General features: G+C 37.8%; 1 protein-coding gene across 2 annotated transcripts in view; it reads left to right on the forward strand.

Moving 5' to 3' along the window:
* LAMA2 (laminin subunit alpha 2) overlaps positions 1 to 23,883 on the forward strand; it is a 621,494-nt gene that overhangs the window by 588,870 nt on the left and 8,741 nt on the right. For both annotated transcript variants that reach the window (XM_073022454.1, XM_073022455.1), the window contains 6 exons: positions 4,415 to 4,563; positions 9,872 to 10,048; positions 10,285 to 10,453; positions 20,591 to 20,703; positions 21,020 to 21,209; positions 23,129 to 23,284. In XM_073022454.1, coding sequence (XP_072878555.1) covers positions 4,415 to 4,563; positions 9,872 to 10,048; positions 10,285 to 10,453; positions 20,591 to 20,703; positions 21,020 to 21,209; positions 23,129 to 23,284 — 954 coding nt within the window. The remainder of the gene's footprint in view (positions 1 to 4,414; positions 4,564 to 9,871; positions 10,049 to 10,284; positions 10,454 to 20,590; positions 20,704 to 21,019; positions 21,210 to 23,128; positions 23,285 to 23,883) is intronic.

Genomic DNA, 23,883 nt, shown 5'->3' on the forward strand with positions numbered 1-23,883 from the left:
ATCAACCGGCCGGGTGTAGAGGCCCATGTCTGTAATCCCAGCACTCTGGGAGGCTGAAGCAGGAGGATCACTTGAGCCCAGGAGTTTGAAACTAGGCTGGGCAACATGATAAGACCCTATCTCTACAAAAATGTTTAAAAATTAACTGGGCATGGTGGCGTACGACTGTGGTCCCAGCTATTCAGGACTGCTACTCAGCTATTCATGCCACCACACTGTAGCCTGGATGACAGAGTGAGACTGTCTCAAAACATTTTTTTAAAAAGAGTATCAATTTTGCAAGGACATAAACCTTAGTATTTATATCCCCTGTCCATTTGATTCTGTTAAAAGCAATCCCTCCAATGCCCAGATTTAAGCATCATACCTCTTATTGCCTTGGTATTCTTTAATACCTTCAATCACATTTTTTAAAATGTAATTTTGCATTTAACCTAGTTTTTCTCAGTGAAAGGGTTCATAGGAATTATTTTATCTGCCATGACCAAAAGAACAGAATAGTTTATAAATATGTCCTTAAGTATGCACGTACCGTTGTAAACCAGATCATGTTATTTGTGATTATGTGTTTTAAAAATCAATTTTAGCATGTGACATTTAGTGATCAATCATGTCATGTAACAAATCTTATTTATTTTTCTAAAAAATACAAAGCTCACACAAAATATTCGCAAATAGAACCCAAAGATGTATAACCACGAGTAACTTGGATTATTTCAGGAATGCAGAAGTGGTTTAATATTAGAAAATCTGAAAATCGTCCAGGCACAGTGGCTCACACCTGTAATCCCAGCACTTTGGGAGGCTGAGATGGGTGGATCACAAGGTCAGGATTTTGAGACCAGCCTGGCCAACATAGTGAAACCCTGTCTCTACTAAAAATACAAAAAAATTAGCTGGGCATGGTGGCAGTCGCCTGTAATCCTAGCTACTTGGGAGGCTGAGGCAGGAGAATTGCTTGAACCTGGGAGGCCTAGGTTGCAGTGAGCCGAGACTGCGCCATTGCACTCCAGCCTGTGCGACAATGCGAGACTCCGACTTAAAAAAAAAAAAAGAAAGAAAATCGAAAAATCATATAATCTTGTCAATAGATAGTAAAACATGGTAAAATTTAACAGTCATTCATGATTTTTAAAAAATACTTAAGTAAACTAAGAGGAAGGAACTTCCTTAGCCATCTATTAAAAAAAACTATAACAAGTATTCCTGATTTAAAAAAAAAGACATTATAAACATTTGCTATAAAATCAAGCCCAAGAAATGAATGACTATTTTAACTGCACTGATCTTAGCATAGTAAGAAAAGAACAAGTAAATATAGCACAAGAACAAGAATAAGAATAAATATATAATTTAAGAATCATTATAACAAAATAGACACAAAGCCCATATGGAGAAAATTATAAAATTTCATTGAATGATATCAAAGTAGTTCTCAATGATTATAGTCAATAAATTGGTATAGTCAACATGTTAATGAAGATAGTAAAGACTCATTATTAAAAATACGTCATTTCTCCCCAAAATGATATGTAGATTCAATTATAATAAAATATCACCTTATTTTTCTGTGAATCATGACAGCTTATTCTAAAATTTATATCAAGGATGAAATTCCTAGAAGAGAAGGATAATGTAGTTGGGGCTGTTCCACCAGATAGCAGCACATTGAAAGGTAGAGTTTTGTATGGTGGAACTATCATGTTAATTCATGTATAACTGTGCAAACAGGAAAGAATTGAGAACGCTGAAAATACACAAGCACAGATGGAAACAACATTTGACAATAAGTGGCATTGCATTTCATTAAAAAAAAAAACATTGAACTGTTCAGTGAATGACTTCAGGGTAATTAGTTATTCATATGGAAAAAATGAACTAAATTTCTTTTTCATATCAAACCAAAAAAATAAGTTCACAATAAATTAAAGTCTTAAATATGGAAGGACAAAAATCTTTAAAATTCTTAGAAGAAAATATACCAGGATAACTTTTGACCTTCAGGAAAAGAAGACTTAATTGAACAAAACAAGATTATAAGTGGAACTGCATTAAAATTAAATTCTTTGGTCATCAAACAACACAAAACACAAGCCTCGGTCTGGAAATGTACAGTATGTATAATCTACAAGGAATACAGTCCTTGTCCCCAAAAGGGGAAAAGCTCATTGCGGTTTATAATGGGATATCAAAACATACTGGTTGCTATAGTATTAGAAAGAACAGTATTGGAAAGGTGTGAATCAAAGAGTGCCTTTGATCACTGCTGGTAGAAAATGTAAATTTCTAAAGCAACTTTGGAAAACAGTTTGGCACTGTCTTCTAAAGTTGAACATTTGCATACTCTCTACAAGCCAGCAATTCCACTCCTGGGTACAGACCCAAGTTTTTGCACATATGCATAATAAGACTTGTACAACAATGTTTATAGAAGTGTTCTTTATAATAGCAGAGAAACTAGAAACAACCCAAATATTCATCAGCTGGAGAACAGAGAGGCAAACTGTGGCACTTTTGCATAACGGGATATCAAGCAATAAGAAAAAGGAATAAATTATAACTCAACATAACAACATAATAAATAGAAAATAAATAAAAATGAAAAATGTGCTATATACCATTTTTGTAGATTTGTTATACAAGTAGCACTAAACAACATATTGTTAACAGACACATGTGAATTTCAAAAAAATTTTTTTTTTTTAAGTAAGGTAATGATAAACAAAATCCACACTTGTGGTTACCTCTGAGATGGAGAAGCAAGGAGATGGTATTAGAAAGAAACTCATAAGAGATGCAATGGTATTGTTTCTGAAATTTGGTGGTAGATTTACAGGTATTCATTTTATTGTACAGTGTTAATGCAGATTCATCATTTACATGTATATCACTCATATTTGAAGAATATATCAAATAGTCATAATAAAAATATTTTTGAAGAGTAGGAGAAGTGTTATTTTATTTCATTTCTTACTACACATAATAAGCACTAAATAAATATAAAATACAAATGCCCTCTTAAATTATTTTCTTTATCTTGAAAAATAAACTTTTTTCTCACTATTGCAAATGATAAGCTAGTTATAATAAGAAGACCAGATCAAATATTCTGAAATAGATTTCCACTAAAGGATACTTGAGTCCTTCATCATTGCCAGATTTTTAAACACTACCTACTGGCTCCAAATTTCTCCCCTTCAAGACAAAAGAATGAATGTGAATCACCAGCTTTCAGGATAGTGCCTAAAATAAAAGATTCCTATTAAAACAATTACAATAAGAAAACACTAAGTACTATAGTATAAATTAAGTTAAAATGACATTTTAATGTTTTAACATTTTAATAACTCATATCTAGTTTATAAAATATCATAGTATATGCTATCTGAAGGAGGACCCAATGTTAAATAGTGTAAATCTGTTAGACATAATTAGATTTAGATTCAGTGCTGGTTAAATTGACATGTTTTATATTTCAAAGCTAACAGTTTTGATACCTATAGAGTTATTTGTGATTCCGTTCTGCTAAATGGGTTTGATATGTCGAACAATCCATGAGCTAAGGAATTTTTAATTGAGTGAGTAGTTTGTGATTTCCCTTTGACAGATGGTAAGCACTTATCCAGATCCTCAAAATGTTTTGTGGACCACATGTAACTACATACATGATTTAGTAAATTATTGGAACGTGATGATGTTTGATGGAAACTGTCTCTACCACCACAGATGACTCATGGAGAACTGAGCCATCACTGTGCGTCAGGTGCTCCCATACTCCACAAGAAAAGGAGAGCACGTGGCATCAGCTCTAGGGACAAGGACTGCATTTAGGCTCCCTGGGGTTCATGATGGGATATCAAAACCACACTGGTTGCTATAGTAACAGCAGCAAGAAGAAAGCAGGCATGTTTGTGGATGAAAATTTATCTTCCTTCTTTCTAAATGTGGGAGGCAGGTTACATGTTTGTGATAGCAATCTATTCCACCAGCTCAGAGAACAAATTGAAGTCTAAATACTCAGAATGCCACAAGGTTGAGAGTCAGTCCTGATTCTCAGAAGCTAGCTATCCACTTGTGAATATAAAGGACAGGGATTTTGTTGACACCCTTTGTCTCCTGATGGGTTTTGTAAGTTAGAGGACCAACGCAAGCACAGCTGTTATTTTCAGCATCACAAATCTGCTTTGCAGAGAACTGCTATATTAATATATCCAGTTTCCAGATCATCTCACAAGCAAAAATGGTAACTTATTAGAAAGATATTTCCAGCTGTTTTCAAAACCATTTGAGAAAAGTCTTAATTTCTCAGGTAAGTTCTCAGAGCAGATGAACCTGTGGTTCTGCTAGGGAATCTCTAAAGCTAAGTCATAAATGAGACTTCTGTTTAATCTTCAATAACCACTTGCTTTTGCAGGCCTATTATGCAATACTCCTCAACAGGGGCCGTCTGGAAGTGCATCTCTCCACAGGGGCACGAACAATGAGGAAAATTGTTGTCAGACCAGAACCAAATCTGTTTCATGATGGAAGAGAACATTCCGTTCATGTAGAGCGAACTAGAGGGTAACAATAGCACTAAAATATTTATTATTGTAACTCAGGTGAACTTCCTTTGCTAGCACCAGTATCCATCAGTATCTGCCTGAACTTCTGTGTTTGCGTACCTACTATGCCTTGCAAAAGGATACAGTAGCTTAATTCCCTCTTCTTTACTTTTCATAGTTCGGGAACCTCATTTGCCTCAGCCCTTAGGAGTTCCACCCTTAACATTTCTATTTGTGCAGTTATCTCTACCTTTGGAAAAACCAAATGCATTTTCTGAAGGTATAAATAAGAAAAATCTCTCTCTCTGCCCCTCCTCAAATAAGATACGCACACAGCGAAACACACAAAACAGCTCCACTGGAACCAGCAGGCTTTGGCGGCTGCTGTCTCGTTCAGGTTCCAAAGCGGTTATGGCAGCTGCTTAGCTATCACAGATACAGAGTGTGGCAGCAGCTGCAGGACCTACTGAGCCTATTAAGTGCACATCTTGTCCCTGTCCCCCTTCCCAAGGTTTGCAGGGTCCCTGAAGAGTGGCTTCCTGAGGGAACAGAATCAAGGGAGGGGAGGAAAATGACTGCCGCCCTGAGATTGGTCACCTTTCTACAAATCTACCAGAGCGCTTGCCCCCAGCCCTGGGCCTGGGAATTGGCTTCACTCATGCACAAACTGATGACTTTCTTTCGAATGCTGCAATACTTTATCCTTACTTTATTAGGAAAGTCATCTGTATTTTTCATCAAAATACTGTATGACAACTCAGAGAGATACTTAGTTTAGAAGAACAATTAGAGAAAAAGGAAACAGAAACCCAAAGACTTCAGGGGCTTCAGACCTCCAAGCCAGCAATCCATTTATCAGACTGAAGACATAGAAAAGAACTGGAAATCCAATTTGATGAGGCGTCAAAACACAGAGGATACTTTTAAATGTAACGAGTATGAATATGTAGCAGTAGTTCGGCCAAGCTGATACTATCCTGCAGTGAAAGACCTACATTCACTAATTACCCTCTTGTGGAAAACATTTAGATAAGTAATAAAGATTTCTTACCTTCTAAGTAAATAGCAAAGCTTTCCTCAGATTTTATTATTATTATTATTATTATTATTATTATTATTATTATTTAGAGGATTAGGCTTTAAGTTGAATTGATACTAAGCATTCATGCAGAATGGCTACTGAGATGTTTAGAAACCATGATTGAGACAAATGAGGGATCAATATTTGGGCAAACTAAGAACTTTTACTAATCTAATAGCCAGATATTGCAGTCATGGTCTGTGAGGAGAAATGCAAACTGAATGCTCTCATTTGAATCTTAGAATGTTTTAGAATCCTGGTTTTACATGTCTTCTAGATTAGATGTTAGACACTTTGACAAACTTTAATCCTTTACATTGTGGAAAGGACTTTTTAAAAGATTTAAACTTTAGTCAGGCGCGGTGGCTCACGCCTGTAATCCCAGCATTTTGGGAGGCCGAGGCAGGTGGGTCATGAGGTCAGGAGTTCGAGACCAGCCTGGCCAACATGGTGAAATCCCGTCTCTACTAAACATGCAAAAAAAAATTAGCCAGACATAGTAGTGAGCACCTGTAATCACAGCTACTCTGGAGACTGAGGCAGGAGAATTGCTTAAACCTGGGGGAAAGAGGTTGCAGTGAGCTGAGATCGCACCACTGCACTCCAGCCTGGGCAACAGAGCAAGACTCCATCTAGGACTCCATCTCGGAAAAAACAAAACAAAACCAAAACACACACACACACACACACACACATTTAAACGTTAAAGAATTTCAATAAATAACTGCAGATTTGAGAAATTAGTTTACCAAAATCACTCAAAATGTATTATTTTATTGAGAAAGAATTCTGGAATTCCCAAATGCATTACACTGTTGTACCAAAGTGTCCTTTTAACAGGTGCTTCTTCAAGAAGGGCATTTTATTATGCCAACTTCACAGCTGTTGACCATCAATCCAACCTTTATTTGATTAAGTTCAGTATATGGTACATCACTGGAAACTGGTCATTTAGTTAATTGGCCATATAAACAAACAGCTTTGCCATTCATTGTTAATTACAGGATAATATATTAGATATATTAGTGTGTAGTCACTGAACTCTGTGCCAAAACAAGAACACATTTGCTACCATAATGGCTCATTTGGCACTCTAAGGTTAAAATGCCATCTACTCTATAAGCAAGTGCCACATTAAACTGATTAACCAGAGATCGCGAGTGAGCATGAGAACTTCACCCAGAAACATTTTTTAATGCTTTATATGCCTATTCTATGGCATGATTTGTGTAACATACTAGACAAAGATGATTTGTTTTAATTATTCTAAATGTATGTGAGATCTATAATAACATCCTTTCATCACAGATGAGAAAATATTAACTAACTTGCTCAAAATCATATACTACAAATAACAGGGTCAGGTATTAAATGAGATATATTTGACTTAAATACCTCCATCTATGCACGGCTGATAGATTATTCTTACATTTTTGTGTGACTATAAAGGTTGATATTACTTAATGTTGATTATGATATATGATTATTAATTTGGAGATATTTGCTTTATCCCAACACTTTTCAGACTATGCATGTCAATCATCATTTCTTTTCCTAAAATCCTGGACAAAATGATAGCTTTAATACCACCTCACAAAATAATTGGATTTTTACCAAATTGGGGGCCAAGCCTCTCAAGAAGCTCTTTCTCCCTTGCCCTCTGCCTCTCTCTACTCCACCTCCCTCATTCTCTCTCCCTTCCACCGCTTTGTCTGGAAAAATCTCCCTTCAGTCACTTTGGTATCTAATTTCTTGGCACTCCAGTGACCTCTGCCTCCTATATCTGCTTTGGCCTCTGATCCTTCTCGTGGCGTCTGCCTTGGTGGCCAGCCGTTCTTACTGGACAAAAGCATCAAACCCTAAGAGCATGAAGTAGTTACTTAAGCAAATAGGACAAGCAAATGAGCTGAGTTTTTCTTCTGGGAAAGCTTTCTTCACACAGGTACAGAAATAGGCTAAAGGTCACAAAGTAGGATGAGATATTTTAGGAGTCACTTGGGGATTCCAGAATGAGATAAAGATTTTAACACTGAAACCTAAATATTTTCTTTTTTAACATCCAAAGTATGTTCAAACAGAAAAAAGATTAGATTTTATTTATTATATAAATTACAAATGCTAGGACACTTATTTCTCTTAATATCTTCTTCCAAGTATGCAATCCGATTGATATGCTTTTTAAAAAATATCTTAAACCCATATTCCAAACAAATAAGAAATAAGGTATAAGTAATAAGGTAATTATGAAACTCTAAGAATCGGCCACTGAAACTGTAAAAACATAAATAAATAAAGCTGACCTATTATAATCCTAAAGTAATACAAAGTTTAATGTACCTTTTTGCACATAGTAAGCCTCAATAAAAAGCTGTTAAATAAATACTTTAAAAAATGGAAAACACACCAGAATCATAATGGACTTATTGACAATGTACTTCTCAATGAAAACTAAATAAATGATCTAGATTTGGTGCTCCTAAAAGGTAAAATATGAGCAGGATTTAGCTATAGTTTTCTAGCAATGCCCTTATTAAGTAATACAGCTTCAGGGGAATCCCTTAATTAATATTTTCCGCTGTTTGAAGTAGGCATTTTTATCTCCATCTTATAAATGAATGAAATGGACCTGAGTGTGATTAAATAACTTGCCCAAGGTCACACAGCTAGTAAGCTTCCACACTAGTACTTAATTCCAGTATGTTCCTCCTGAAAGCCCACACTCATTCTCTGTCACCACCCTGTGAACTGGTTTAAAAAAAAAAAAAAAAAAAAGGTCACTATGATCGTCCTTGTGGCAGAACCACACTACAAAGAGAGGCTACACCATAAAGAGGAAGGCCTCTAGCTTTGTAAAATTCTAATCAAGAACAAAGATTTACTCTCCTTGGACAATCTTTAATAGAGGCTTATATCCCTCATTAAAACCCTTAGGATCCCTGTGATATCATGTTGCTAAGAGGCTGCTTTCAGCTAAAGGGGAAAAAGGGTGTGGGGGAGGGGTTTCTCAATGAGTCACACATACCCGGAAGTGAGTGGTTTTCTGAAATTCTCGTCTCAGAAAACCACCGACACTCTTAGCAAGGAAGCTGAACCTTCTGGGTTTTGCCAACACATTTTTCCATAGTTTGGTAAAGAAAGAAACCTCAGAAGTATGTCATTTTCCCCTATTTTCTCTTTGAAACTAAATTTTACCGGTGGCTTCTTCACCCCCTTAACAGTGACATTTTGAGCCACAGCAAAATCCATTTTTTGTCCCTTTCTCTTACTTTTGAATTCTCTTGCTTGTAAAGTGCCAATTCGGAGCACCTTTACCCTGGCTTATTGTTTTTTCCAGTTCTACATGTGGTTTTTCTTCATAAAATCAAGTAAGAGGGCACTTTAGGACTGAGGTTTCCACCCAAGTACTTTGGTTTTCTCTCCACATATAAAGTAAGCTTTCAGTAATCCATTCATGATCCTCAGGCTAGTGACTAATGCTTATGACTAATAGCACCGTGATGACTGTTAAGACCGAAACTCAAAACTTGCTTCCGGAACAAAAGAGAAAATGCCTTTGGTCATTTTCATCAGAACTCTTTGTCTCCTTCTGATTCTTGGCCCAGGGTTCCAAGGATTGTTGTAAATAAGTAGCATGAGGTTCTCAATTAGCAGTGTGTGAGTTATCTCTCATAAGCAAATTAGGGAAATTAATGAAACAGCCACTAAGGAAAATCATTGCAAGGAACAATTAGCAGGGTGTTCTTGCCTGCCTCTTCTATTCAAAAGCCATCAGCTACATTCTTTATAAAATGTGCTTTAAGTGTTTGCTGTTGATTCCTGCAATCTAAGCTCTCAGGAGGATGGTTTGTTCCCTAGCAAGAAGATAATAGCCAGCACAACCCAAGAAAGACCCCACGCTATGCTAAACCCACCGACCCTTACACAATTAGACATTACTGCACAGTACAGAAGCCTCAGTTGTCACAACCTCATGTGTTGGGCTGCACAGTGCTGTTGTCAGCTCCACCAGAGGCTAATGCTGCAGTGCACTGTGACCCGGTTTCAGTAAACTTTCAGGAAGAGTGAACAAGGGTGTCATGGGATGAGATCCTGAGAACTGCGTTTGCTTAGTGTAGAATTCCTAACCATCCAATTTTGGCTCCCTTAAAAGCTATGGTTGAGAGGGGTGAAGGGTGGCAGGAAAGAATTTGATTTCCAACTGTATTGAATGAGATGTGATTTATACTTATTTTTAATATTTTATCAGCATCTTTACAGTTCAAGTCGATGAAAACAGAAGATATATGCAAAACCTGACAGTTGAACAGCCTCTTGAAGTTAAAAAGCTTTTCGTTGGGGGTGCTCCGCCTGAATTTCAACCTTCCCCACTCAGAAATATTCCTCCTTTTGAAGGCTGTGTGTGGAATCTTGTTATTAACTCTGTGTAAGTGGATCTCCTCATTACTACTACTAATTCTTATTTTTATTTTTCGGTATCGGGGTCCCAATGCATCTACATTGTCTACAGCTATGCAAGGGAGGAGGGAAACAATGAGGATCTTCAATTTAGACTGAGAAAAGCACACTGATGGACTTAAAACGGCATGCAGAGATCAGGCTTCATTGTAAGGAAGCAAAAAAATGAAAATAAAAAAATCTTATTTTATTACATTCTATTAGACCCATGGACTTTGCAAGGCCTGTATCCTTCAAAAACGCTGACATTGGTCGCTGTGTCCATCAGAAACTCCATGAAGATGAAGATGGAGCAGCTCCAGCTGAAATAGTTATCCAGCCTGAGCCAGTTCCCACCCCAGCCTTTCCTACACCCACCCCAGTTCTGACACATGTAAGTGTTTATATTATCCCCATTGCTTTCTAATTTTTACCTAGTTTTCTGAGTCATTTCAGAAGGAAGATTATTCAGGATATCTAGTACACTCTGCTATTAGAATTGAAGGAAATATAACCTATCAAAACCTATTCTTACATCTTTGTTGAATGACTTACCTATACTTCTTCCTTTAATTTTGTTTACAAAACAGTACATTTTCAGTTGAAATGTTGGAAAACACAGAAATATCCAGAATCGAGAATAAAAGCCACCTATAATACCACGACAGAGGCAACCATGTTGGTTTTCAGGCCTTTTTATCTGCATAGTAGATGTCCTACCTCTATACAATTTGGTGTCCTGTGTTTAGAAACTGATAATACACCACTAAAACTGTTTCTAGGCCGGGCAGGGTGACTCACGCCTGTAATCCTAGCACTTTGGGAGGCCAAGGCAGGCAAATTACCTGAGCTCAGGAGTTAGAGACCAGCCTGGGCAACAACGGTGAAACCCCTTCTCTAGTAAAATACAAAAAAAATAGCCTGGTGTGGCGGTGTGTGCCTGTAGTCCCAGCTACTCAGGAGGCTGAGGCAGGAGAATCGCTTTGAACCAGGGAGGCAGAAGTTGCAGTGAGCTGAGATTGTGCCACTGCACTCCAGCCTGGGCAACAGAGTGAGACTCCTTGTCCAAAAAATAAAAATAAATAAATAAATAAAAACTGTTTCTAAACATCATATAAATGTGTATGTCTAATATGATTTTATGTTAAGTAGTAAGTATGTATACACACAGAGACACACAACTATTTATAGCATTGGAGGTCACATAGCCTTGATTGGAGCATGGGCTCAAGTCAACTGCTGGTGTTCAAATCCCAGCACTGTAACCAACCATCTGTGTGAATTTGAGAAAGCTACCTAGCCAATCTATTTCTCAGTTTCACATCCAAGTACTAACCAGGCCCAACCCTGCTTAGCTTTCCAGATAAGAAAAGATCAGATGCTTTCAGGGTGGTTTGGCCACAGACTATTTCTGTATCCTCATCTGTCAAATGAGGATATTAACAGCACAGACATCAAAGATTTTTATCAGAGTTTTAAAAGATAATGTTTGTTAAATGACTCACATATACTGAACGTTTAATAAATGGCATAAGTACTATAGAGTAATGATAAGAATTAGTACTTTCACCAGCCCAGGGCTAAACAATTTTCATTCAATATATATGTAATTCTCATAACGGCTCCGTAAAACATAGTCTTTCTATTATTAGTCGAGTTAATAAGAATTAGCTATCTTAAGTAACCAGCCCACTCACATCACTAGTAAAAGGCAGAGTAAGAATTTGATTCTAGCGAGTCACACTCCAAAGTCTGACTCCTTATCTCTGGAACACTCTGCCTTTCCAGTTTCTTCTACTTTTAATAGACCATGGTAGGCTATTGAGAGTGTTTCCAGTTTTTCACTGTTAGAAACTATACTCTGATGAGCTCCTTTATGCATCAAACTTTTTCATTGTTTCCAGTTATTCTTAAAATAAATAAGTAGTTAGGAAATTATAAGACCAAAAGATGAATATGTCTAAGGTTTTCAATACATGTACCTGAATTGCTTCTTCCACAGGATATGCCAATTTACATTCTTACCACCAATACAACAAAGATGGTCACGGTCACTACACTCTTTACAGCTCATGTGCTGCGGTTGTATTCCATACCAGTAATGGGTGGGAAATTGTCTTGAGTGCAGATCTGGAAAACTCTTGAATATCTCATTCTCTTCCTTAGTGTCCACGATGGAATTGGTTAAGCAATGTGCTCCTTGCAGTAGAAATATTTATTCAATGAGAGGCCAAATAACCATCGTTCAAGGAAACTGGTTATTCATTCCAAGCATCCTTTCATCCTTTGTAAAATGTGGATATTTCACTTACCTTGCCTACCACATAGAGTTATTATGAAAAATCAAATGGGATAATGTACGTGGAAGTTCTTTGAAAACTGGAAAAAGCATACCCACATAGACAATCTGAGGAATCCCTGCATTTAGTGAATAACTACTATGTGTCCAGTACTCTGCCAGGCATTTTGTATCTGTTATTTCATTTGATCTCCACCCTATTAATTGTTTTATTTACATTTATTTATATTGCTGGAAGTATTATATTTTACAAAGGAAAATACCTAAGATCACACAGCTAGCAAGCGGAAAACCATCAGTCACGTGGGGATTAGTTCCAGGTGTTGATTTCATCCTAAGGCATTCCTGAGATCTGCCACATGGATTCCAGAATGTTTCCTCAGTTCTTTTATAATTCAGCCACAGGCTAGATCTTTGCTTAGCAAAGGTAAGGTTAATGATCCTCCTCTTCACCCTTATATACCTGAAAATCATGTGTTTCTCAGACTCGAGAATGCATTTTCAATTGAAGAATTAGAAAACATCATGAGTTGAATGAACTTTTTTGACCTTGGATCCTAATGTCCACTTATAAAAATGTTTCTAGGAGAAAACAGAGCCTAATTTCTAAACAACTAACTTAAAAGTATAAAGTAAAATTGGCAAGAGCCCTAACGATCATCTGGTCCAATCACCATCTTAATGCATGAATTCCTTTTATATGATACTTACAGCCTTTGCTTGAACACTTCATTGACAAGATTTTCCAGTGTTATGACAAGGCAGGCTTGAGTTGTTAGAAAGCCATTGGTTATATTGGGGTAAAACTGAGTCCCTAAAACTTCTAAGTAATGATTGTGTTTCTACAGGCAAACACACTTTATTATGTATTCTCTAACATCCCTTCAAGAATTTGAAAATAGCTAAGTCTTCTCCTTCCCTAGGCTAACCATTTCCCTAGTTCAGGTATTCTTTGTATCACCTCATTTCTAATTGTTATCCCCTCCATGATCAGTATTCTTAAATTTGAAATATTCCCTTCATAATATGGCACCTACTACTCAAAAGGAAGTCACCAGCTCAGGGGACAGTGGGACCCCTCCCTCCCTTAATTGTTACCATATTTCTACTAATGCACCCAAGAATGTTTTAACGTTTTTAATAGATATAATGCTACTAATTCCTAATCGAGTACCTTATTCAATCAAGCAAAACCTCATGGACCTTCTTATCTATCACTAGAACATCCTCCAGGCAGGTCTCTCAACCTGTGCTGGTTTGGATTTTTAGGGATAACCCTGCCAGCCTCCATGGATCACCTTACTTTTCTAAGTACTTACACAAACTTCATTTTATAGGGCCTCTCAAGCACATTTTTCTGTGGTATTTAGAGATCACACTTTTTCCCTTTTTCTCAAAATAAAGATACTTGCCCATCTGGGAATGGAGATTTTTACTCATTTAAGGTTCTTTTTTTTTTTTTTTTTTTTTATAACCTTCTGTTCTAATTTCGATTTCCATTTCCTCTCAGCAGTGTATGTTTTAACTTTTCCGAAAACAGAGCATTCCACTTAGTAGATGAGACAGAAGCAAAAAGTTGAGTAGCACGCCAAATTGGTTGGTTTAGAAAGAATCACCGAACATCAGAACTAGAAGACACCCTAAAGATTCCAACTCTTAACTTGCACATGAAGAAAGAAAGCCCTCAAACTTACAGCATGGCCCAAGGTTACAAACATGAGCGATAGTTGCAACTAAAACCCAGATATCTATATTCCAACTGCTATTTCCCTTTTTTTTTTTTTTTTTTTTTTTAGGACAGAGTTTCTCTCTTGTTGCCCAGGCTGGAGTGTAATGTCACAATCTCGGCTCACTGCAATCTCTGCCTCCCGGGTTCAAGCAATTCTCCTGCCTCAGTCTCCCAAGTAGCTAGAATTACAGACATGCACCACCACGCCTGGCTAATTTTGTATTTTTAGTTGAGATGGGATTTCTCCATGTTGGTCAGGCTGGTCTCGAACTCCCGACCTCAGATGATCCTCTCGCATTGGCCTCCCAAAGTGCTGGGATTACAGGCACGAGACACAGCGCCCAGCCTATTTCTCCTTCTTTTGCACATTGTAATTATTTCCGACTATGTGGTCAGAATTAGATTTTTTAGAACTTTCCATCTCTATTAATTGTATCATATTCTAGAATTCAGATCATGGAGCCACACATATCTTCTGTTTTAATTTGATTCCTTTCTTATGTTATTTTTGTGTGTGTAGGTAGAAAAGGGTGTCTTCTTTTTAAAGGTTATTAAAAGTTAAACGTTTTACAGTTTATTTTATAACAAATATTTATTAAGCATCTCCTAAGTGCAAAGTTGAATACGATATTATCATTGCTGGTCAGGGAAAAAGAGAGAGAGCTGGTTTTTCTGCCATAGCCCTCCCACTTTTATTCCATGATTTCTGGCAGGTTACTTGTCCTTTCTAAAAGTAAAATAATTAACGGACAAATAAGGATAGTAATATCTTCCTTCTAGGATTACTATTATGAGGGAATAAGTTATACATTTTATGCAAAGCACCCAGCACCATGCCTGGTTCAAAGTAACATTCCATCTCTGTATTTATTTATTCTTGTGTTAGTTTAACTTCTGTGTTTCTTTAACTTAATTATTCTAGTTAGTTTAACTTTTCACATTTTTAGGGTGGGTGACAGGTGCTGGAAAAAAAGGGATGTGGTAAGTATTCAATTTTTAAGCAATTCCAAACCCTTTTATTGGTTTGATATGTAATGCTATATGCATTGTAATGATGTGGTTATTAAATAAGTCCTCCATAATTTTCAATTCTCACCATTTTCCTTTTTTGTATCAGACTTTAGATTCTTTTTTTTTTTTTTTTTCCTTGCTCTGTCGCCCAGGCTGGTGTGCAGTGGCACAATCATGGCTCACTGCAGCCTCAATCTCCCAGGCTCAGGCAATCCTCAAGCCTCAGCCACCTGAGTAGCTGGGTCTACAGGTGCATTCCACCGTGCCCGGCTAATTTTTGTATTTTTAATAGAGACGGGATTTCGCCATGTTGGCCAGGCTGGTCTCGAACTCTTGGGAAGTGATCCACCTGCCTCAGTCTGCCAAAATGTTGAGATTACAGGCATGAGCCACCATGCCTGGCCCAGAATTTAGATTTTTAAGAGTTATTTAAGAACTAAGACTTAAAAGTTAACTCCTGAAGTGAGAACTGCCTATTTATGAGCTCCATATTTGTGCTAGCACAGTTGACAGAAAAGATCTCCTATTCTCAGTGCCCTTCTTTTTCTTCTTTACACCCATCACACCCAATCCTGCCAGCAACTTACAGCATGAGGACAACATTCACTATACTACAGGGCAATGTAAGAGTGTCTTGAGAAAGCTCTGCCCTGTGAAATGGATTATGTCAATCTTATGATTAATTCATGTTGAACATGCTAGATTAAAGAGCATTTCATGCATATTATCTCATTTCATAGTATGGTAGCTTGTCTTCTCTTTATACTTCTCTCTTATTCTTTAGCCCATTCAGAGCTAGAGAAAACATTTCTACGTGTTCTATTTGTGGATATTTTTCATGGAGGATGGCAGGAGGTAGAGGTAGATAAGAGGCTGAACTTCAAGTATTACAGAAATTTGTTGACATGTGGAAACGTGACAAGTTCTCTGCAAGTATGTGCACTGTTTAGACCAAGTCTTTTTAACAAGGATAGCTTGTGTGGATTTGTAGATAATAAGCTGGCTACATTCTTTTACTTGAATTTTATTGAAGAGTTCAGCTGTAAAGCTCACAGTTTAAAATGTGAAAACTAAATAAAACAATACAAGTAGCCATGGAGAGTTCCTGTACTGATGAGGTCTCTTTGGGATTTGAGGAAAAGAAGCGAACAGAGAAGGAAAGAATAGAGGAAAGGAAAGTGATTTCCCTAGGATCTTTAGTGCTACACCTTTAAGAGCTAAGTACAGTCAAGGCCAAAGGATAAACTGATTGGCTACTGATATGTATTTAAAGAGAAAACATACATTTTCCACATATCAAGGAATCCCTGTTTAGACATTAATGTATAAATATTACTGTAAATGCCCAAGACCCACCAAAAGAGCTTAAGTGCACTGTTAACAATAATTCAGTTTCTCAATAAACATCATGAGTAGGGCTTTTATATTTTAGAAGATTAAAGTCAGTGCTATAAAAAATATCTTCCACTTATTCATCCATAAAGAAAATCATGACAAATAAGCATCAGATGTGATTTTAGCCCACATTTATTAGGGGAATTATTGACTCATGAAAGAAGAAAATTATGCAATTTCTATGATGATTCATTGTTTGGTGCTTTCAAGAACAAAGATGCCAGTTTTGATAAATGCAACATAAATCTCTGCTCAGGACCTAGGAAATTCAAGAGATGCTTATCAACGAATTATACGCACTCCTGAATCTAAGAACTCATTTCCAAATGTCAGCCACCAATCTACAGATAGAAACGACCATTGCTTTATTCTGACCTGAAGTTAAACAAGTGACACTGTGAGGGTGAAAACATTTTGGCCCCATTACTAATTTGGTGCACTATCTACTTCCCTAAACAAGGCTTTAGGAAGCATGGCTTCCTCCATAATTATTCCCAAACACGTCACTGCTGTAATCAACAGGTGCACCACCACGCTAGACTCCCCAGCCAAGTCCTGTCTGCCTACAACCTGTAACCTACCAAGCAAAGGCAAATGAAAAACAAGCATATCTGTCCTCCTTTCATACCCCATTTTCACCATTATCTATTTCTAGTACTTTAAAAAGTCCCCACAAGGTGGCAGAATTGTAACACGTTGAGATTGATGAGCCTCTACTGAGACCGTGAATTTATTTTTTTATTATTATTCTTGTTTTAACACATTTGAGAGATTAGTGTGTCCAAAACAACACAAGTAAAGCATCATGTCCGTAGAGATGAGGATGCCTTCAAGTATACACTAGCTTAGAAAAGGATGATTCATCTTGCAATGACCATTCTTTAAAAGTTCCTTAAAATTACCTCATTAGATCTTTTCTTATCCTTTTGTCTTAGCTTAGATTTTAATGGCAAGCAGAGTTGAAAACATCCTTAATGACAAGATCATTTTATTTCTGAGCAAAGCACGGGGCAGTGTCTGTTCCATCTCACTTGTTCCCCCTTTAACATGCTAGAAGGAAAAAGGAAGCTTGAGCTGCTGAATGAGCAGCTCCACCCACTGTGGAACATGAGGCAGAAGGAAGAGAAGAGGAAGCAACACTGGGCAAACCAATAAACTGGTGCTGCCCTGATTCCATCGTGTTTTTTTCTTTTTGAGACAGGTTCTTGCTTTATTGTCCAGGCTGGAGTGCAGTGATGCAATCGTAATTCACTCTAACCTTGAACTCCTGGACTCAAGCGATTCTCTTGCCTCAGCCTCCCAAGTAGCTGAGACTTTCAGCATGCAACAACATAACTGGCTAATTTTTTATTTTTTATTTTGTTGTTGTTGTTGTTGTTCTTTTTGGAGAGACAGAGCGGGGCAGGGGTCCTTACTTTGTTGCCCAGGCTGGTCTCAAACTAGTAGCCTCAAGTGGTCTTCCTGCCCCGGCTTTCCAAATGCTGGGATTACAAACATGAGCATCCATGCCCATCAGACTTGGTTTCAGTTTACCCAAGGAAAAGTGATGCAAGGAAGACATCCTTTAACCAAGCAAGGGGGAGATCTAGATTTGTACAAAACACTATCAAATTAGAGGGTGGGGAATTTTTGTCCCATTTAAATCCTGAGGTACACATGTATAAAAACCCTCTCACATCAGCACTTCTCAGTCCTTTTCCAACTGCCAGTTTAATAAAGGAAGGTGGTAGAAGTTTTATTAAAACAGCGTCCATCCTGTTGCAAATCAATGATAGTAAACATCACCTTGGATGTCCTTAAAAACAAAGGGCTATACACCATAATGGCTTTAAACTTTGAGGTTACATGTTAGAGTGTCAGTTTGGTACAACTATTCCGTAACATTGGCTCATCTGAGAACACCATTTTATTAAGCACTGCTTCTGCCTGCTTCTCCAGGGCTGCCCGTTGCAGAAATGGAGGATCTAATCCAGGAGGTGCTGTTCTTCCTAAATTTCAAGCGAGTGTGTCCTGCAATGACTCTTAAAAGAACTTTGACAAAGTCCTTGTCCTTTTCTGGTCAAAGGTTTTTTTCTAAAATGACTTGACCAGTGCCTTGTCCATCTAGAAAATCTGATAGTATACGACGAAACAACAACAAAACAAAAACAAAAAAACTGCTGCTTAGCTCTGGACCAGTTTTGGATACACCTGTCCAGTCTACCAGCAATCAAGAAGTCCCCCACAACATACAGCTGCTACCAGGAGTGTACAACTGCCACCTTGAAATTTGTTTTAATTTTAATACAGAAGTTATATTAACATTTACATATAAGAATTAGACAAGTGACTGTAACCACAATAATATGGACATAACCCACTAATGGTTCTCTTTTGAGCTACATGTAATTGTTTCCTAATTCCTCAGCATCCATTCACAATTTTAATCCCTCAGTTTTCAGAGCTGAGGGTGTAAAGATGTTTCAGTGAAATTCTGTCCCCAGTGGACTCACAGCAGATAGGATTCTCTTAGCAATTTCTGAGGAAGACTGCAGGCTCCACATGTTTGTCGAGATGGTCCTCCATCCGGGAAGTATCATGAGAGGTTGATAAAAGACCCCAATTCTATTAATAGGAATATTCATGACTGAGATCTTAAGCTACCAAAGCGTCTCCATTCGGGCTCTTTTTGCAGGCAGCGTAATAAGAAAGGTGCCACATGCTGACTCTAAAAGAGGCCATTCAACTGTGCGAATGAATAGCATTTTCCTGTCCTGCCCACGGGGTTTTGCATAGCTGTGTGAATTTCGGCCAGTCTGCTCTTTATAACTGACCATCTCCTGGGAAGCAAGAAGGGAAATACTTCCAGGAAGACCAATTTTATAGCGTTTCAAAACACTTAAAGCCTTTTACCTGCTGTGGCAGAGTGCTTTGTTTGACTAAGATCAAGAGAAAAGAGAACAAGGCTTTTCCTCATCAAGTAAAAATTTCCTGTGTGCTGATGAGTCATCTCTGAGGTACACTCTTTGGGAAGAACACTGTGCATCAAAAGCCTGCCTTGGGCTGCTTGAGAACCTCTGCTGAGTCAGCACTCACTGGGGCAGTGGCCCAGCCAGAGCTATTAAGTGCAGATCTTAAAAACAGATGTGTTGGTGAGAGTGTGCAGGTTATTTTCTCATGTACTGAGTGTTCTAAGAGACTTCCGAAGCAGCCTGTATATCGAGCTATCTTGTGAAAATAGAGAACAGGGAAAGAAATTGTGGCTTTGGTAATTTAAGGAGCCTTGATTATTTATGGAGCTGTGTGTTATGGTAGCCAAATGTGATCTACTTAGCCAGGACTGCTGTATGCTTTGCAAGACCCAGTGCAAAACTGAAAATGCAGGACCCCTCATTGAAAAATTATTAAGAATTTCAAGACGGTGACAGCAGAGCATTAAACCACGTGACGGCACAGCCCCACACCTAGCTCTCCCCCTTCAGCACCCTGGGAAGCTGATCTTTGAACAGTGGCAGTTGAAATGGTGTATGGTGGGTTACATTTTTAAAATGTGCTGGGTTGCCTAGCAACTGGCAAGGGCCTGAATGGGCTGACGTGCAGGTTTAGATACACCATCTTGAAAGTCTAAATTCATGGAAACCTTCTAGTGGACTGATAATTTTCAAGAAAAAGTAATATAGTGGGAGATGGAAATGGGGAGGGCAAGAAAAAAAGCACATTTTTCTACTGTTATAACCCAAGTGGCTAGCTTGTCATTTTCACTGTTCGATCTTCTAAGAATAGAACTCTTCATATGTGAAGGAAAAATGAAAGGGAAATTCCAGTTTTCTCAGAAATATAAATAAATTTTTAGAGGATAATGAAACTATGAATTAATCAATAAATATGTCTGAGCACATTCCTTTAGCAATTCAAGGGTGTGATATAAGAAAACTGATTCACACTCGCTGAGCACTTGATAATAAGTACTTACTATGCAGTAGACTACAGAGATGAATAATGTACAGTTTTTATTCTTAAAGAATTACTCTAATATGTAAGAAACAATTAGACAGCATCATTACCTTTTTAAAGAACAGTCCATAATCTCTTGTCTTTCTCTCCTGGGTATTTTACAGGGTCCTTGTGCTGCAGAATCAGAACCAGCTCTTTTGATAGGGAGCAAGCAGTTCGGGCTTTCAAGAAACAGTCACATTGCAATTGCATTTGATGACACCAAAGTTAAAAACCGGTATGTATCATCCTGAGACACTGGGAAAGAACTGATAAATGAAGAACTGAGTATTCGTGTTTAATTAAGTTTAATCTACTACACTTATTAATTAATGAAGCTAGCTTTTCTTTTAATTTACTGAGTACAGTAGAGAATAGAATGTTATTTGAGCCTGAGGAGCCCAATTTAGGAAATCAGTAGTCCAGGACATTCCTCATCTCTGAGAAAGTTTTACTCTCTTTTATGAAAATGCAGCCACGATCTGATACCGCTCTATTTTAGCATGAGAATGCTCTTATTTTTCTGTTTGACTTTGCATGCTTTTGTTTCACAGTCTCACAATTGAGTTGGAAGTAAGAACCGAAGCTGAATCTGGCTTGCTTTTTTACATGGCTCGCATCAATCATGCGGATTTTGCCACAGTTCAGCTGAGAAATGGATTGCCCTACTTCAGCTATGACTTGGGGAGTGGGGACACCAACACCATGATCCCCACCAAAATCAATGATGGCCAGTGGCACAAGGTAATAGTCCCCTGGATATTGGCAGTACCCTAAGGGAATTAGTGAGTAGCAGCCATCAGCATTCTCCTGGTGCCAGTATATTCTGCCAGGGCAGACACTGACTCTGGCAGAAGCTAAAAATAAAATGAGTGCCATATACAACTACTACAATCTTGGAAAATGTGCTCAGACCTGTGCAGGTTTACATTTGACCACTGACATGCCTCATCATGGTTCCATCACTGCTATATGGCTGTGGTTCTCAAACCTCTACCCATAAACTGAGACCAGGCGGCTGAAGACATTTCCACTGCTCTAAGTGAGAAACGTAGAACAACAGAGTGTGTTCATCATAAAGCTCGATGTATTCGATCTGAAGGAATAATATTTATTCTGAGATTATATTATAGCATTTTTATGGTGGTTAAAAGGCCTTTCTATTATGAAATAGTATTTGCCAAAAGCAAAAGTTGGCAACACTAAAATGGGTCCCAAGACTCCCCACCTAACCACACACTGGTCTGTGAAAACCAGGAATCCAGGAATCTCTGGTTTATCATGTTTAAAGGGCTCTAAGGTATCATTTCTACTGACAGTTATTTGGAACAATTTTAAAAACGTTGGCCTTACACCCAGAAACTGGTACTATTATGGGCACAGAAGGCTCGTTTGCCAGCTTACTGTCCTCTTTGGCATGACTGCAAATAGATAATATACTGCCTGATTAAAACAAAATCTCAATGTTTGTCTCTGCACCTGCGATAGCCTATTAAAGTAACGCTTCCCTCGGTAGACCAATAAAATTTTTAATTTTCAGAGTATGATATTATTAGATGTTAGATTTGGTTAATGTTAACATACTTGGACTTGTCATATTCTAGAAAGTCAAAAAACCTTAAAAAACGCAAAGCCAACCAATTTGTTATCATGGAAATAAGAAAAGGAATCTTCATTTTTGCTGGGAGCTTATGACTAGCAAATATGGATCCAAATGAAGGAGCTCTCATTAAGATTTCTTCCATCTCTAGCTAATAGAATAATAAATATGACACTTGAGAAAAAGACATATCGTTGAACCACAATGAGGCTGGGATTAAGAAAGGGAACTTAAATACTATAATTAGTCAAATTAAAAATGGATTTTATTTTTGGTGGTTTTTTAAAATTACTTCCCAAACCAGAATAAATATATGTAAAATGAAGAGTTAAATTACTCTAATCCTGACCCAGACTAATTTTTAAACCATCGTGGTACTTTAGCGTTTTACAGGCTTTCATGCTCCTTTACCTAAATTCAGACTCAAGATTTTTATACTCCAGCCAGTCTTTACACCCCTTATTTCATTCTGTCTCAGAAGATAATTCGCTCCACCACCCTAATTTCAGCCTCAGTCAGTTCTCTGTCTTCCTCCCTGACTTTGTACTAATCCGTTTCTGCAGAAAGAAGTACAGCCTATTTGTGCAACTCTTTCTCTAATTCTGCACAAGAAGGGCCTGTTAGGCAAAGGGATGTAGCGTATCTGAAATCGTGTTGGGAGCCCAGGCTCCTTGCTCAATCAAACTAAGGCACTTTTAAAACTGTACATGAATTTTGCTGCACTTAATTCATGAAAGTGCTATTAGTCTGCAGGCTTCCTTACAACATTCCTCCCTCTCAACACATATCCACACTTGGGAAACTACTGAAGAGACTTCAACCTAAAACTGACCCAGGAAAATTTGGTATTCTTTTGGTGATAGTAGTCATGGAAAAGACAGAATTTGAGATATTCTGTAAAATGGGTTTAACTTTCCCATATATAATGGGCTTAGCACATAGTAAGCACTGTGTACATTGTTTCAATTTTTCTTGGTAACATCGTTAAAGTCCTTATGTCTTATACTCTGCATATTTGAAATTTGTTCAGGATTGGCATTAATGACCTCTTTCTTTTTTGTAGATTAAGATAATGAGAAGTAAGCAAGAAGGAATTCTTTATGTAGATGGGGCCTCCAACAGAACCATTAGTCCCAGAAAAGCTGACATCCTGGATGTTGTGGGAATGCTGTATGTTGGTGGGTTACCCGTCAACTATACTACCCGAAGAATTGGTCCAGTAAATATCTAATTTCTTCTTTATTACCTAAATATATGACTGATTCATTTATTGATATATTTTGATTTATTAAGTCATATGGGCCCATGAAAGCTGATAGGTGAGTAGGAAGTTATCTTTTCTGAAAAGGGACAGGTTTTTTTTTTTTTTTTTTTTTTTTTGAGACGGAGTCTCGCTTTGTCGCCCAGGCTGGAGTGCAGTGACGCGATCTTGGCTCACACCCAGATAATTTTTTGTACTTTTAATAGAGATGGGGTTTCACCGTGTTAGCCAGGATGGTCTCCATCTCTTGACCTCATGATCCACCTGCCTCGGCCTCCCAAAGTGCTGGGATTACAGGCGTGAGCCACCGTGCCCAGCGGACAGAAGGTTTTTTAGATTAGCTTATGAGAGACAATGCCACAGAACAATGAGTGGGGATTCTGGAGCCAGACTTTCTTGGTTTGAATACCTATTTAACTATTGACTAGCTGCGTGTTTTGGAGCAAGTTAATCTTTTTTAACAAAGATTTCTCTTTTGCAAAATAGGGTAATGAAAATACTAAACACAAAGGATTGCTTAAAGAGTAAATGATTGAGTTGGGCGTGGTGGCTCACAC

The sequence above is a fragment of the Chlorocebus sabaeus genome, chromosome 13, assembly GCF_047675955.1.
Source record: "Chlorocebus sabaeus isolate Y175 chromosome 13, mChlSab1.0.hap1, whole genome shotgun sequence".
In the NCBI taxonomy this organism is placed as follows: domain Eukaryota; kingdom Metazoa; phylum Chordata; class Mammalia; order Primates; family Cercopithecidae; genus Chlorocebus; species Chlorocebus sabaeus.